Raw genomic sequence first — 14611 nt, forward strand, 5'->3', positions numbered from 1 at the left:
CACAGCAGAGGGCCTGTGCTTTTAACCACTTTCAGGGCCAGCTCATCAATAAAAGTTAAACAGAAGACAATGGGTGAAGCTTAACACATATCTAGGTGAAATGAGAGTATGAAAGACAGCTTAGACATTTTTTCTATTGAAATTTGTTTAAAGAGGTTTTAAGATATCTAAACAGATAGACTGTCTATTTGGAAGTCTTTCTGAAGAAAGTATGATACGGTAGAAAGATCATGGACTCTGGAGTTAGAGACACCTGGGCTCAGAGTTGGGCTCCATCTTTAACCAGCTGTGAGATCTTAAGCAAGTTACTTGACCTCTCTGCTCCTTAGATTTCTCAGTTTTAAGGTGGAAGCAGTAATGCACAGCATTGTCATAGGGATCAAATGAGTTAATGGCTTATAATTTCAATTTATAAGTTCATATTCTTCCCTTATGAAAAAACCAGTGGTGCTGGATAAATGAGTTGGTACTTTATAATAGGCACAATCACTGAAATTACTAGAAGATGCATCCTAGAATGATCTTAAATAAACTGTCCTTATCCCAGAATTCAGACAAGTTAGCAGAGATGAGAGGACTGGTGGAGGGCCCCTTCAAAGGATGGTTACATGAAAGCCTACAATAATGTCTTATCTCCAGGAAAGGAAAACCAAGACATAGGAGTTTGGTCCCAAGGAAATGAGCCAACATGGAAGGGAGGGGTGGGTCTGAGCAGAGCCTCTGTGCTGAGTTTGGGAAGTGGGAAGGGGAGGGACTCAGAACAAGGAAAGAGAATATTATACAAGATATTAGGATTTTTAAATTGAAGTATAGGTGATTTACAATATTGCATTAGTTTCAGGTGTATAGCATAGTAATTCAGGGTTTTTTGCAGATTATATCCCATTTTAGGTTAATACAAGATATTGGATATAATCCCCCTGTGCTATACAGTAAATCTTTGTTGCTTATTTTATGTGTAATATTTTGTATTTATTAATTCTGTACTCCTAATTTGTCCCTCTCCCCTTTGGTAACTATAAGTTTCTTTATCTGTGAGTCTATTTCTGCTTTGTGTATAGATTTGAATAATTTTTTAAATTACACATACAAGTGATATCTTATAGTATTTGTCTTTCTGACTTATTTCACCAAGTATTTTATTCTCTTTTATGGCTAAGTAATATTCCATTGTAGTGTGTGTGTGTGTGTGTATCTATATATATATATACATACATATATATACACACTCCAGCTTCTTAAGCCAATCATCTGTTGATGGGCACTTAGGTTGTTTCCTTGTCTTGGCTATTGTAAATAGTGTTGCTATGAACTTTGGGTTGCATGTATCTTTTCAAATTACAGTTTTTAGAAGGACTCAGTTGTGGAATTCCAATTACAGATTAGGCATATATTGAAGGGGACACTTGCAAGTTGCATCAGGTCTTCATAAGCCCAGGCCTTAGTAATGGGTACCCATTAATAACACTGCTCTTGGCATTAAGACAGCTAACACTTAATGAGCCAGCTTTCTTTTGTCCAGTTCTCAGGCCCATGGTGCACATGTCAGGCTTCCTCCTAGGCCTGTCTGCTCTGTCTGCAGTTCAAAACAAGAAACTTTTCTTGGAACTGTGGACCAGCAGTATATGCATGGGCAATTCAGCTTCTTTTGTAAGGCTTTCAAAGCAGCACTGAAAGGCCTCAGGAGGATCTTCACACGCACACAGGCAGTTCTGAAAGAACCTTTAGACGCGCTGACCAGGGCTGACCCCTGCAAGGCAGCAGGAGGAGCAGTGGGAACCTGCTCTGGGCCAGGCATTGGGTGATGTGCCCAGGCCAGGATAAGGACCCAGCCAGCTGGACAGTGACTCTAAGAACCAGGCTTCATGGGCTTCCCTGGTGGCGCAGTGGTTGAGAGTCCACCTGCCAATGCAGGGGACACGGGTTCGTGCCCTGGTACGGGAAGATCCCACATGCCACGGAGAGGCTGGGCCCATGAGCCATGGCCACTGAGCCTGCGCGTCCGGAGCCTGTGCTCCGCAATGGAGAGGCCAAGAACCAGGCTTCATAGGCACTAAAACATGACTGGAATTCGTATTTTTCAGTATGGAGCTACACATCAAGTCTGAGCATGGGACTTTTTATATGTTAACATAAATTAATGCCATTTCTACTGACATCATGCCCTCAATATTTGCTAACTTGATGGGATATTATTTATAAAAGCAAAAAAGACATTGGAAGAATCTAAATACTCGTCAGTAAAAAAAAAGTGGTGAAGAAAATGTGGAATATTCTTACGATGGAATATTTTGGTTATACAAAGAATGGACTAGATCTAAATTTATCAACAGACTAATCACAAAAAAATATAAGAATGAAAGAAGGGTAGAATATGCCCCCTATATAATTTATGTAAATGTTAAAATAGAATGCCCATAAATATATATTTGTATGTATAAAATATAAACATAGACTGAAAGAGTATATAATGTGTGCAAACTTATAATTTGTGCATCCTGGGAAGGAACAGGAGAATCAGCCTGGATTTGCAGGTCAAAGGGGAATTCAACTTTATCTGCTATGTTTTATTTCTTTTATTTAGAAAATGTCTATTGGAAATAAATGGAGTCGGTAAGACTAGAGGTAAAAGGAACTACGCTTAAGTACTGTACTCTTGTCAATAACACCATTTCCTACAGGGATGGAGGCTCAAAATTCTGGTACTGCTATCAGGTATACTGGAATTGAACAACTAAGTAAATGAATGGCAGATGGTGGGATCCAGGTTTCTCCCAGCTGGATTCGAAAAGTACAGATCAGCAAGGGGAAGTGGCTAGAATAATCCATGTGTTAAGGGGTTAGAGTTGGAGATGTTAGTTATGAAGTTTATGGAGAACTCACATTTAATTTTAAAATAGATTTAAGTGTACGATTAACAACTTGATATGGAGCACAGATGGTTACCTATGGGAATATTTACTGATATGTGTATATACACAGGTTAGCACACACACATATAATTCTGAGAGGGCGTAAAAGAAATGGACTGCAGTGGCAGCAACCGCATCGAGCACCCAGATCTTGGTTTCTAATTCCATTCTCCAATAAAAGGAACAGGGGCTCCTTGGAGAAATGGGTGATTCTGAGAGGGGAGCAGAATATACACAAGCTAAGCCTGGAGCATCTTATGCCAGAAAGTTAGTAGTTCTTAAAAAATAAAAATTGCCACAATGATGGGGGCATGTTAAAGGGACCCAGGAGCGAAGTGAAAGAGCTTCCAAAAGGCCAAAGCTGGAAAAATTTGAGCAACAAAATAAAGTAGCATTGGAATATAACCCAAAGTATAAAATAGCCACGACTCCCTACTGATATAAAAAAGTAATTGGATAAATTACTAAATTCTGTGCACAATACCAAATGAGGTAGATTATGTGAATTTTGTAGACACTCCACCCTAAAGGAGGGGAGCATAACTCTCACCCCTTAAGAGTGGGCTACACATGGTGACTTCCTTCTAAAGAGTACAGTATGGAAATGGGGCTTGGGAGGTAACCTTACAGTAGAGAAACCCAACAAATACTATTTCAGCCTCATTAATATAAGGAAAATAGCACTTCTGTGATCTTTCTCCCCCAAACCCCTAACTCCAGTCTAATAATGAGAAAAATATCAAACAAATTCCAATAGGGCACATCCTACAAAATACGTGACTAATACTCCTCAAAAGGATCAGGGTCATCAAAAACAAAGAAAACCTTAGAAAATGTTACACACCCAAGAGGAGCCTAAGGAGAAATGACAACTAAATGTAATACGGCATCCTGGAACAGGAAAGACATTGCATTAAGTCAAAACTAAGGAAATCTGAATACACTATGTGTTTTAGCTCATAAAATGTACCAATATTGGTCCAATAATTGTAACAAATGTACCGTACTAAAGGAAGATGTTAAAATCAGGGAAAACTGAGGGAGAGTGGTGGTATATGGAAACTTCCAGTACTCTGCTTGATTTGTCTGTAGGTCTAAAACTGTTCTAAAAAATAATCTATTAATTTTTAAAAAATCACTTGAAAATATGACCAAATGTTGAGTTTTCAAGCTGAGCTGTGGGGACAGTTATTTTCTACTTCATATGTTTCTCTATTTTTTAATTTCTCAGAATTAGAAAACTAGAAATTGAGAATTCTGTCCCATTATGTGAATTAGTGATTATGGTGGGCAATTTTACTCTCAGTTTTGTTCATATTAACACTGATAAAAGTCACTTATGGAATAAGGCCAAGATATAAGCTAAAAATTGCTGAACTTCTTTGTACACAACTCTTTATATAAGTAGTAGGATGGATTTCTAAAAGTGGAATTTTATACCTACTGCCAAATTACATACTTAGCAAGGTTCTACCCATTTTTACTGGCACCCTGTGTCTGAGTGCCCATTTAATTACTGCCCAGACACCACTAAGTATTATTATTTTTCTCTATCAGTTTGATAAGCAAAAAAGATCTGATCACATGTGTTTACATTTGCAGTTCTATGAGTATTAATAGAGTTGAGCATTATTACCTTTCATGCTTACTGGCATTCGTTCTTCTGCTTCTATGAATTATCTGTCCATGTGCTTTGTCCATTTTCCATTGCTTTACAGAGCTCTGTACAAATGTTTGGAATATTACTGTTCTCTCCTTTCTGGTCTTCTATGACACCATTCCATACTTCCTCCTCCTGCTTCTGTGCCCACACAAAGGTTGGTGGTCCTGTGCTTTTTCCACTCTTATTCCTTCTTGAACTATCTAATCCATACAGAACTCTGACCACTCTTCCACAATGAAATCTCAAAAGGAGTAGGGACCATGACTGTCTTGTTAGCATCACCAACTGTCCTACCTTGCCTAGGAATGAGGGGGCTCCTGGGACTTTCAGTGCTCAGACTGGGACAGTCCTGAGCAAACCGAAATGGTCAGTCACCCTGTGAGTCAGATGCTCTTTAAAAGGAATCCTTGCACAGTTCTCAGTTTCATAAGGCAACTGTTTGAGGTTAGGGTTGTAACTTGTATTGATACTTTGGAACTGATTAAATGAACTGCAAATCCCAGAACGGTTCCATTCCCTGCAGTTCTGTTACCCAAGCCTTTTCACCCTTTTGGTCGCTTCCTTTGCTCCAGTGTTTCTAGAGAATTGTCGACCTAAATAAAAGGGTAAAATGAGGCAAGCTCAAAATTGTAAAAAGGTGAGTTTGTTCCGAGACTAGCAGGAGAACTGCAATTCGAGACACACAAACTGTAACAAACTACAGGTGAGTCCACTGAGGGTTGGAGGGAGGCTGTCTTTATGGGCAGGGAATGTAAAAAGGGCAGAGTTCAGTGAGAGTCTATTAAAGTCAAAAACAAACGGAGACCGGCTTTGAAAATTCCCTAAGCAGACAAAAACCATTCCAGTCATACAAAGCTCAATTCAGCTTATTTTGCGAAACCAGCCCCACGTGGGTCATTTCTTGTTCATACCTCTGGAAACCATAAGCCTAATTTCCCAGGGTTGATATGAGGCAATCCCTGACCGACTCCCTATCATTTAAGAAAATTCCAATATTATCAGTTTTCTGTCAATCAGGCTTTTACAAGAAAACAGTTTCTCAGTCCTTAAGATTTGTTTTCCCAAGGACACAAGTGTGAGATTTTACATTTTATATCCTCTGGTTCCATTTTAGATTGAAATTCTTTCACAGAATAATAGCTGTGCTCAGTATTTTCCAGGTAATGAAACTTTGTTACAGAGAAAAGCACATTGCAGTAAGTGAAAGGTAGCAGAATTACTATTGATATAAGTAAATGTCATTGATATAATATTATTGATATCAGTTAAATTCAGCAGTGGGTTTTAGCATGTAAATTTAACAGCCACAGTTAAACCATGAATATCAGTTTTAAGAAAAATGGTAAAATTATCATTTATATGAGCTGAGACTCTCAAAGAAGCTAGATAGAAGCATTAACTTACCCTGTTGTACAGTAAATGAAACTAGTAAGTCACTTAATCTATGACTTTACCCCCTCAGTACACTTTAGGATGAATTACCAAAGATGCCAGATCTTATGTTAACAAAAACCACTTCATTTTGTTCATCTTTATGCTTGTACTAATCAGCTCAGGCTGCCATAACAAAATACCATAGAATGGGTGGCTTAAACAACATAAACTTATTTTCTCACAGTTCTGGAGTTTGGAATTCCGAGATCAAGGGGCCAGCATGGTCTGGTTGCGGTGAGGACGCTCTTCTTGGCTTGAAGACAGCTGCCTTCTGTCTGTGCTCTTGTTTGGCGAAAGGGGCTCTGGTCTCCCTTCCTCCTCTTATAAGGGCACCAGTTCTACTGGATTAAGGCTCCACCCTCATGACTTCACTTAACCTTAATCACCTCCTTAAAGGCCCTATCTCATTCACATGGGGGGTTAGGTCTTCAACATATGAATTTGGGAGGACACTTGTAGTCCATAGTAATGCTAATCTTTTTCAGAAGAGTTGAATTTAAACAGCTCAAACCTGGTTATTAACACACCAATAATAATACAAATTGCTTCATTTTTTAACATTTCTATTTTATGTGTGGGTTGTCAGCTCCCCCTGAAGCCTTGCCTGTGTTCCCTGTAAAGGTTAACTCCACGCCTCTGTTGCTCTTCTAGGCCGCTAACTCAGTGAACCCAGGTTAATTCGTTTAAGCCTTTTTATCTCCACCCTGGAAAGTGGTGGAGTTTGTTCTTATCTCACCACATAGTCTCACCTTCCTACCACCTGTAAACAACCATTTACCCATTCTTTCCTGCTTTCTATCTTGTTTCTCTTTCTTCAGTCAAGAGATGTTTCCCTTCTCTATCTATCCAGCTGTACTTCTCAGTATTTATTTCTATTACATGTATGTATGCTTGAGTGTGCCGAGTATGTATGTTTCTCCATAAACTATGTTTAAGTAAAGTAGTGATACCTTACCCCGCTTATATTGCCAAGTGCTTTACATTTCACAGAGTGTTTTCACCTAGAGTAACTATTTGATCCTCACAAGAAACCAGAGTAGATGTGTGACCAGATAAATACACAAGGGTAAAATATTATCTCCGTTTACAGGTGTGAAAGCTGACATTTTATACTTAAAAAATTTTTAAATCAGTTGTGAAGATGTTTCTTGACTTTGGAAAAACATTGAGAAAATAACACTAAGTATGTGAAGCAGGTTCAGCTGACTCTCGGAATGGTGGAAAAACATTGAGAAGATAACACTAAGTATGTGAAGCAGATTCAGCTGACTCTCGGAATGGTTTAATTGGTCCTACTCTGCAACAGAGCACTGACTGTAAAGGTTGGCTGTGAGCTCCAGGGAATACATCACAACCATCTTTGTCTCTCCACCCAATGTCAGATAAAAAGAATGACAACACCCAGGGCCATAACACTGAACAGTCCTCGTGAACAGTGCCTTCCGGAAGTATGCAGCACACAGCTTGCACAGACATGCATGGTGGCCCGGCCAGGGGCACTGGCTAGCAGAGACATCACAAGTAAGCCGTCTGCAGGCACCTCAGGAGGGAGCATAGCACAATAACTTGATGAAATAGAAAGAATGAGGTTTTTGAAAGCCCCATATTCAAGTGCTAGTATTTCCATGTCTTCTTAGAGAAGTGGTCTGGGCAAGCCAGGTGAGGTCTGTGAGCTTTGGTGTTCTCTTCTGCAACTCTCCCTATTTCACAGACTTGTGAACATTAAATGAGATCATGTACAAGAGAAAATTGTATATATGAGTGTGGATTTTATTTTAATAAATAAAAGAGAAGCTTATAGAAAGGAAGGAATAGTTCCACCTGCCTTGTATTAGTGACTGGGTGGGAGGGAACAGGGCCTTTACAGAGTATGTGCTTCAGCTTGTTATAGCACCAGTGGTGGGGCGGGGAGGGTGATAGAGTCTCTCCCTTCCAGCTTCCCCATGAGTGATGGCTCATCAACAGCAGTCCAGGGTGCACTTGCCCACCTGCCAATGAAGCCTAGCCTCCATAACCCCAGAAAGACTGCCCTCACCTGTCTTTCCTGATATCTCACAACAGAGTAAAAGCAAAGACTTACTGAGATCACCAACACCATCGAGAATACATCAACCTCTCTGCTCTGTTTGCTGCAAGAAAAACTGCATTAGCATCAGACTCAGACCCCAAAGATTCTCAATTGCAAGCCCAGGCAGAACTAATTGCACATAAAGAGCTGGGGGCTGGGGGCAGTGGAGGGCAGGGGAAAGAATCAGTGTTTGCAGTGGGGAAGGAAAATCAATTGAGGGGAAACATAATGTTATCTCTAAGCCTTTGAAAGCAGTGGCTTAGATGTATCTGTATCAGTGGCTCAGATGTATCAGATGTATCTATAAAGAAGGAAAGGATGATACAAAGAGTAGAGAGTCCTTTTACATTTAAGTTCTCAGTTATAAGGAAATCAATAGTTCAGAAAGTATTTCTTTTTTAAAAAATTGAGGTGAAATTCATATAGCATAAAATTAAGCTCTATAAAGTGAACAATTCAGTGGCATTAGTACATTAACAACACTATGCAAACACCACCTCTATCTAGTTCCAAAGCATCTGGAAGTATTTCATATGCCAGAATTTTATACACGGACACTACTGTTAAAAACAGTAGAAATTTTTCTTAGACTTTTCAACCATTTGGGCTTAACTCCAAGATTGTATTTGAGTACTCAGTTGGATTGTTGCTTCTTGCCTGACTACTATTGTATATCTTCAGTGTTTCAGGATGGGCCAAATTAAATATGTTTTTACTTAGGTGGGTGGGAGAGGCAATGATAGATTTCTACAGACAAGAGAAATCCCATATGTTTATGTTCATACGTGTATTGACAGCATGAGTAAACAATTCAATGAAAAGTTGAAAATTATTTCAGCCACATGCATTTCTTCCATACAGGGTCACACAAGCAGACTGATCAATGGTATAACTAATAAACATGGACCTCAATGCAAAACCAAATATAGTCCCTCAACTCTCCATCAAGTTTCTCCAGAAACTGGCAAAGCTGTTTTAACCAAGCAAAAAAAAAAAAAAAAAAATGATCTTCTTGAATGCTGGGGTCAGAAGGATGTAGAAAATCTGATTCTTCTTCAGTTATGGGAGTGAATATTCTACGACAGTGAACAGAAAAGAATGCTTTCTTATACATAGCTTCTGTAGCTGCCCTAGGCTCGCATACTCCCCATGGCTCCAGGGCTAAGGAATAGTCTGATTAGAAAACCAAGACTGGACCTCCATCTTGCCACCTCCACTTTTACTGCTAGCGTTTTAGACTTGGTCCTGCATCTCTACCCCTGCTCTGAGCCACTGACCATAGGAGCTGGACTTTGCAACTGAATTGACTGTTGCCAGCCCTGGCAGATACAGCCATGCCTTGTGTGTTACCTTATAACTGTAGACACATAGAACCCCAAAAAAAGTCTTCCTGAAAAATGTGGTAGCAAATTTCCCTTTTGCTGTTACTCTCTCTGCTATTTCTCAAATAGCAAGGTAAGATTGAGACAGAATCCTATTTTGGACTCCTGGAAAGTAACTGCTTCGTGAGTTATAAGCATTCCACCCAAAGGAAGAATCAACAGAGAGAAGGAGAAGGCTTGGGGAGAACAATCCAATAAGTAACTTTAAGCCTATCTCACATTATTACTTTTCTGAAGTTCTGTATTGCTTTTTATACAGTAGGCGCTCAATATAATTTGTTATTTGAATTGGATGAGGATATTTTTTCTTCTTTAATAATCTCTACTCTAAGGAACATTTTGCCTTACTATACTGATGAAATAATTCTAGTATTTGGTGTCAGCTGTCAACTCAAATAATTATTTTTAAATAGTCTTCGATTTTTTGTAATGATCTGCTGTGTTCTCTGTCCTGTCCCTTTGGTGCTTGCTAACCATTACTCATGAGACCACATATGCATTGCCCATAGCAAGTGGACCTCAAATTCTAGATTCATTTGTAACCGCATTTTAAAACCCAGATTCCTGGGCTCCCCAAGCACTGTGGTCCTTCGGTCAGAGAAGGGATCTTGTAGCTTATATTTTAATAAACACCCTGGGTGATCCAGGTGCATGTCATCATGAAGCACATTTCAGAAACTGATCCGTAAATTTGATCCTGCCCTAGACTCTGAGACCAGCTTTATTTAGAGCAAAGCAAAGACGGAGAACCAACAGTAAATTGCTAATACAGAGATGATGGTCCTTTCCTGGGACATGACCTTGTTTCACTAGTCGCTATTTTGTCCTCTTTCCCACTTCATGCCTGAAATACAACTGGTGTTGCCCTGGATCTTGGTTGCTGGGTCCATCATATTCCTGGGCTTCACTGGCTGTCGACGAAGAATTGTCAATTACTAAATCCCATATTTAATGTTTTGCCTGTTCACCAAGTCCTTCACCCAGTGGCCAAACTCCACTGTTTGCCTTTGGGGATTCCTCCAAAAAGTCCAACTTCTACTGCTTAGAAGTCTACTTAGTCCCTTCCCTGCCCAGGTAGGTTTGCTGGATAATTCTTCCCAGTACTAAAACCTCACTCTTCATGACAGATTTTTCTTTTTAATTTTAATTTTATTTTTTAATTTTATTTTTTGACTGTGTTGGGTCTTCGTTGCTGCACGCGGGCTTTCTCTAGTTGCGGCGAGCGGGGGCTACTCTTCACTGAGGTGCTCGGGCTTCTCATTGCGGTGGCTTCTCTTGTTGTGGAGCACGGGCCCTAGAGCGTGCAGGCTTCAGTAGTTGTGGCACACGGGTTCAGTAGTTGTGGCTCTTGGGCTCCAGAGTGCAGGCTCAGTAGTTGTGGCACATGGGCTTAGTTGCTCCATGGCATGTGGGGTCTTCCTGGACCAGGGATCGAACCCAAGTCCCCTGCACTGGCAGGCAGATTCTTAACCACTGCGCCACCAGGGAAGTCCCCATGAGAGATATTTCTGACTGAGGGTGCTGACTATCCTTATCCAGAGTTAGCCAAGATGAATAGGATAGTCACCAAGCTGCCTGCCCTTAAAAAGATCATCTCCCTCTGTATCTGTGGTAGAGTAAGAGGGCATGTCTGCTCATTTACCCAAGTTTAACATGAGAGATTTTAGAAAAGGAATTGTTAAGTGAAAAACAACTCTAAATAATATTATTTTTGTTGCATACAGCCTGTTGTCAAGAATAGCCCAAAACAAATGCAGATTAAAATAAACGTGCTCTAGGACTGCCGTGGTAGTGCAGTGGTTGAGAATCCGCCTGCCAACGCAGGGGGCACGGCTTTGAGCCCTGGTCTGGGAAGATCCCACATGCCACGGAGCAACTAAGCTCATGAGCCACAACTACTGAGCCTGCGCTCTAGAACCCGCGAGCCACAACTACTGAGCCCACGCACCACAACTACTGAAGCCCGTGCTCCGCAACAAGAGAAGCCACTGCAATGAGAAGCCTGTGCACTGCAACGAAGAGTAGGCCCCGCTCGCCGCAACTAGAGAGAAAGCCTGCACACAGCAAAGAAGACCCAATGCGGCCAATAACTAAATAAATAAATGTTTAAAAAATAAAAATACAATAAAAGTGCTCTTAATTGGCATTTAGGGCTGAAGTGAAGGTTGCTGACAAAACTGGTACTTTCCCAAATTGTTACTCTACCTGCTGAGATCTGAAATATTATCTTTGAATATAAGAAGAAGTTTCAAATAAGAATAGTACAAACACTAAGGATTTCTTTCTCTGTCTTGGTTCATTCATTTATTCAACAAATATGTTTTTTAATATTTTCTATATGCTAGGAATAAACAGTTCTGGCCTCTGCCTTCATGGGGCTTACCATCTTGTTTAGGTCACGAATTTATTTTGGAAACAGGTCTACCCAGGACTTTTATTCCCTCACCTGACTATGTGAGATGAAAAGAACACTGTGGGTTGCAGAGGTAGTAAGAAATGCCCCTAAGGAAGCCAAACCACAATTCTCCTTCCAACGGATACACAAGGCTGGAAGTTTATGGTAAAGGTGCTAGTCAACAGGAGGAAAGGATGAAGATGCCCACAAGTTAAATAGAAATCTTCCCATGGATACTATAAAGCAGACCAACTTGCCTTGGATAGTATAGATCTTTGTTAGAGTTCTGTATGTTCCTTCCTTGTTTCTACTAGATAAGACATGGAAGATTAATTGAAATACCACCTGCTATATGAGCTAATATTTTTGTTAGCTTAAGTCAGTGGTTCAGGCACCAGGAGAGCTTACTAAAACAGAGATTCCTCAGTCCTATGACCAGAGTTTCTGATTCAGAAGGTCTGGGGATGGGCCTGAGAACTTGCAAGCCTAACAAATTCCCAGGTAACACAGATGCTGCTGGTCTGAGGACCACATTTTTAGAACATGGGCTTAAGCAAACACTTAGAGGAGCCTTGAAAATGTTGCTCCACAAACGAGGATAGACAGCATCATCGGGTTTAAAAATTTTAAATACCTGTTGTTTATCTCACTACAAAATAATACATATGTATTGCAAAAAACAGTTTTAATAAAAAAGCAATAAATTCATAAAACAACCAAAGTAAATTCAAAACCATCCACCGAAAGATAGCCATGAGTAAACTTGCTGTGTATTCTTATAAAATCTCTATGTGTATGTTTATGTCTACAAATATATACGATCTCTCTCATATATATATAAGATATATATACAACATTGAATTCATCTTATATGTACTGTTTTGTAACTTACCTTTTCACTTAACAGTATATTATAAACATCCTTCTGCATCAATACAGTTCTAAAACATAATTTGGCACATCCTTTGAATAGAGGTACCAAAATATATATAAATGTATTTAAATGTTCCCACTTGCTGGACACTTAGGTTTAACCCTTTTCTGTTCAAACAGCCTCAGCATAAATATGCTAAGTCATTTTGTACATCCTTAATTATTTTCTAAGGACAGATTTCCAGAAGAAAAATTGCCAAAACTCATGTATGTTAAGTCTTTTAGTACATATCGCCAGACTGCCCTTCAGAGAAATATTGGATCGATTTACACAACCATCAGCTGTATAGAGGTATTTTCTCACATGTCCACATGACACTGAGCATGTGTTTTCCTTTGCCAGTTAAATAGGGAGAAAATGATACCTTGTTTATATTTTGAATTTTTTCCAGTTACCAGTGGAAACTTTATGTGATTTATAGTGACATCACATTCAGCGATCTCATACTTCTTTCACTTGTAGCTGTGTAAATCTGGGGCTTAGAATCAGACTATAAACTCTATACAAGGCAATTTTTTTTTGTTTGTGAGTTTACATGTTTGATATTTCATAGAGTCCAGCATGTCATTTTTCTTTGTTACAAACAAACAAACAAAATTTCAAAATAGACAACCTTTGTTAGGTTACGTAAACTTTGGGAAATTTTCTTTGCTACAAAATTCTGTATTTTTGATTTGTCTAATATGATATGCAATCTCAGTATGTGAATTTATTATACTACGATATAAATGGACTAATTTTACTTATGAAATAATCCATGTGAAAACGTATCCAGTGTGATTACAAGAGACAATGGATAGAACAAAGTATCTTCTTATCTATTTATTAATATTTATTGAGTGGCCATATGATATGAATACTGAAATGGACTTTCTTGGTGATACACTAAACTGAACTTTCTCGGTGATACACAGGGACTGTTAGGTGAAAAATATGGGAACATCCGAATCCCTGGAGAAGTTGAAGCGTCAGAGTTTGAAATGATTTTGGATGCTGCCATAGAGGCGAAGCTGGAGACCAAGTTACTGGAAGAGTGGTACTGTCGGGACGAGAACGCGGTGCCAGCAGCTTATTACCTCAGACCCAAATCGGAAATGCTGAAAAGCAATAAAAATGCAGTAAGCTATCTTTCTCTCCGAAGTATGTCTCTCTCCATGACTTTAAACAGTTTATGTCACCCAGGGGTAGTTTTCGCCACAGAAAAGGCACAGTAGACAGAAAATTATTCTGCCCTGGACCCTAAATTTCCTTTTAACAACTAAATCCAAAGCTAAGAAATCTTCTAATTTTTAATCCACCTTTCTTTTTTGGCATCTCAGACTTTCCTGCTGGGGTCTTTTCCTTCTTCATGAAGTATATCTCTTAGAAGTTCCATTAATAGAGGTCTATTAGTGATAAATTCTGTTTATCTGAAAATATTTGTATTTTTCTCATTTCGCTATAACGTGTCTATATATATTCTGACTGGTGTATGTTGTGCTTCCTACATTTGTGAATTCATGCATTCTGTCAGTTTTGGAAATTTCTCAGCCATCATCTCATCAAATAATGTCCCTCCTCTATTCCTTTTGTTCTTTCCTTTGTGGTCTTTAATTAGATGTACAATAGATTGCCTCAGTCTATTCTCCACATCTCTTTTTTAAATTTGTTTAACTTTTGCTTTTTATTTTTTTTTAATTTTATTGAAGTATAGTTGATTTACAATGTGTTAATTTCTGCTGGACAGTAGTGTGATTCAGTTATACATATACATACATTCTTTTTCATTTTCTTTTCCATTATGGTTCATCACAAGATATTGAATATAGTTCCCTGTGCTTTAC

The 14611-nt window shown here is 39.1% G+C and overlaps 1 protein-coding gene across 1 annotated transcript in view; it reads left to right on the plus strand.

Moving 5' to 3' along the window:
* The window catches only part of NWD2 (NACHT and WD repeat domain containing 2), a 205457-nt gene that overhangs the window by 172320 nt on the left and 18526 nt on the right, over positions 1 to 14611 (plus strand). The window contains exon 4 of the mRNA XM_067735694.1: positions 13703 to 13906. Within this exon, the coding sequence (XP_067591795.1) occupies positions 13703 to 13906 (204 nt within the window). The remainder of the gene's footprint in view (positions 1 to 13702; positions 13907 to 14611) is intronic.

The sequence above is a fragment of the Pseudorca crassidens genome, chromosome 4, assembly GCF_039906515.1.
Source record: "Pseudorca crassidens isolate mPseCra1 chromosome 4, mPseCra1.hap1, whole genome shotgun sequence".
Lineage (NCBI taxonomy): Eukaryota > Metazoa > Chordata > Mammalia > Artiodactyla > Delphinidae > Pseudorca > Pseudorca crassidens.